At 39.0% G+C, this 2500-nt stretch overlaps 1 protein-coding gene and 1 long non-coding RNA gene across 4 annotated transcripts in view; one reads left to right on the top strand and one right to left on the bottom strand.

Annotated features, from left to right (window-relative positions):
• Nucleotides 1–2500, top strand: part of LOC122257899 (uncharacterized) — a 12547-nt gene that overhangs the window by 7063 nt on the left and 2984 nt on the right. For all 3 annotated transcript variants that reach the window (XM_043023442.2, XM_043023443.2, XM_086539302.1), the window contains 2 exons: nucleotides 522–657; nucleotides 1514–1694. In XM_043023442.2, coding sequence (XP_042879376.2) covers nucleotides 522–657; nucleotides 1514–1694 — 317 coding nt within the window. The remainder of the gene's footprint in view (nucleotides 1–521; nucleotides 658–1513; nucleotides 1695–2500) is intronic.
• The window catches only part of LOC147471495 (uncharacterized), a 10082-nt gene continuing 9139 nt past the window's right edge, over nucleotides 1558–2500 (bottom strand). Inside the window, exon 3 of the long non-coding RNA XR_015191228.1 lies at nucleotides 1558–1682. This is a non-coding gene — a long non-coding RNA (uncharacterized LOC147471495). The remainder of the gene's footprint in view (nucleotides 1683–2500) is intronic.

Raw genomic sequence — 2500 nt, 5'->3', positions numbered from 1 at the left:
TTTTCCGTTTTGTCTGAAAATTTTCTTTTATGCCTTTTGTGTTTGGATTCTCTTCTATTCTCATAACTGTGATTCGAATTTCTCCAGATATGCTACATATATATTAGAGACATAGGCCTATCTATTTCCAAAGCCGAGATTTCCCTGGCCTACCCTAACAAACTATGAAAACTATTAGGGAAATTAGGCGAGCCAGACTTTTCACAGGAAAGGGTGGTCTATAGTCTATGATTTGTTAAAGATCATTATGCAGTTAGAGCACAATTAAACATTCAAGCTAGGTAGATTGAAATTGTAATGTACCCAATACGTGAGGCTAGAAAATTCCCGATTATATAAAGTTGTGAGAAGAAACAAAAAAAACACACATCACCCTTCCCCTGTCAAACGAAAAATCACCAGAAAAATAACCAGTAAAAAAAACAACCGATAACTCACAATATAACTAAACAAAAATCACTACTTCAAAATTCTCACCCATCTCCCCCCCCTCCCTTCTCTCTCGCATCCCCGCCGTCCAGAACCGCGAAGGACGAGACATCTTCGGTTGCTGGTATGACGAGGGGCGAGTCTACCGCCGCATCGCTGAACTTCATACCTGGTCCGTCCTGGCGACAGAATCTGTTGCCAGGTACTCGCTGCTGGAGGACGAAACGGGTGAGTGAGGGAGGGAAACAAGGAGGGAGGGAGGGAGAGGGATGAAGGGGGTGGAGGGGGGAGGAAGGGATTGAAAATAAGAGGAAGAGGGAGAGGGAGGGAGGGAGCGAGAAGGAAATGGAGAGGAAGAGGGAGGGAGGGAGGGGGTGGAAGGAAAGTAGAAGAGGAAGAGAGAGGGAGGGAGAGAGGGAGAAGGAAAAGGAGAGGAAGAGGGAGGGGGGAGGGAGAAGGAAAGGGATAAGGAATGAGAAGGAGGAATAAAGAGAGAGAGGGGGGAGAGGGAGAGGGAGGAGGGAAGGGAGAGAGAGGGAAGAAGGTAGGGAGGGAGATGGAGAAGGAAGAAAGGAGGGAGGAAGGGAGAGAGAAGGAAGAAAGGAGGGAGGAAGAGAGAGAGAGAGAGGCAGAGACAACAGAAAGCTATAAAGAATAAGAGAAACATCAAGAGTCAACACCACGATGCATTATTTATAAACATTATTTATTCAGATTACGAAAGGATGAATTAATCTTTCAAACAATCACTGTCTTGCAAGGATTGTGAAGTAAGAAAGGGGTAAAAGGTCAAAGCGATAAGGTTAAGTCTTATGAAAAGGTCAAATGAGGTGAAAAGGTTAAATAGGGTGATCAAATACAAAGAACAAACATCTGGAGAAGTGACAGAGCTTTCGTGACTTTCTGTTCTACACACATAAAAAGGTAAAATAATTGATAAAGATAATGATAACATTAATGGATGAAAAATGCACTACAAACATTAAGAAACATAAACCTCAACGTAACTAAATCATCATTCAAATAAACAAATGAAAGTCGCAAAACTAGTTTATCCTACGCCTTTTCCTGTATTTCCCTACAGGTATCAAATTCCACACCGAGGTTGGCTACCTACACGCGACGCCAGACACTCAAGAGTTTCGGGATTTGATGACAGTTTCCCGGCGCCATAATTTGGAGGCTGAGGACATCACAGCCACTTGGAGAGCACGATTTCCTTACCTCAACTTTGGCGATGATTGTTCTGTCTTCTGGGAGAAAAGGTAAGTTAGTGAGGGATTTGATGAAGGCAGAAATATTGTCTTGGATTTTTGTAAGGTTACGTGTGGGAATGTATTTGACTTTGCTTTTCGTTTTTTTTATCATTATCAATTTTGGGGTAAACAAATAACTGGTATATATGACATAGAAGAGTGTTTCTCAACCTAGGGAGTTGTAGAAGTGAAATCTTGGGAGAACTTAATGCATCAGCAGGAATGTTATAAAAACTTTCATTTTGTTGATATGTCAGAAAACTTTAATAGACAGCAGAATACTGTGCCAGTGACTTAGGTCATAGTTCTCCCTCGCTCCTTTTTATTTAGTATGACGGCACACTAAGAGAAAACCAATATTTTGGCGTATATATATATATATATATATATATATATATATTTTGATATATATATATATATATATATATATATATATATATATATATATATATATATATATATATATATATATATATATTATTTATTTGTATATAATATATATATATAAAATATTATATATATATATATAATATAATATTATATATATATATATATATATATATATATGTGTGTGTGTGTGTGTGTGCGTGTGTGTGTGTGTGTGTGTGTGTGGTCTCAGACTTATTCTCGCTGCTTAGTGTGAGGAATTCTCGAAATCTAGCAAAATTATATGATTTTTGCGGTACACCAAGGAGATAATGGCGGCACACTAGAGTGCCGCGGCGCACACTTAAGGAATCATTGTATTACAGAGAGGCCAAATTTCTTCTCGTCCAGAGTAAGCATGCTAGCCTTCTATGTTTTTTTCCCCCATT

The sequence above is a fragment of the Penaeus japonicus genome, unplaced genomic scaffold, assembly GCF_977035675.1.
Source record: "Penaeus japonicus unplaced genomic scaffold, GWHDUDI00000001_assembly GWHDUDI00000008, whole genome shotgun sequence".
In the NCBI taxonomy this organism is placed as follows: domain Eukaryota; kingdom Metazoa; phylum Arthropoda; class Malacostraca; order Decapoda; family Penaeidae; genus Penaeus; species Penaeus japonicus.
The sequence above is the reverse complement of the archived record's forward strand: the minus strand, read 5'-3'. Positions and strand labels throughout refer to the sequence as shown.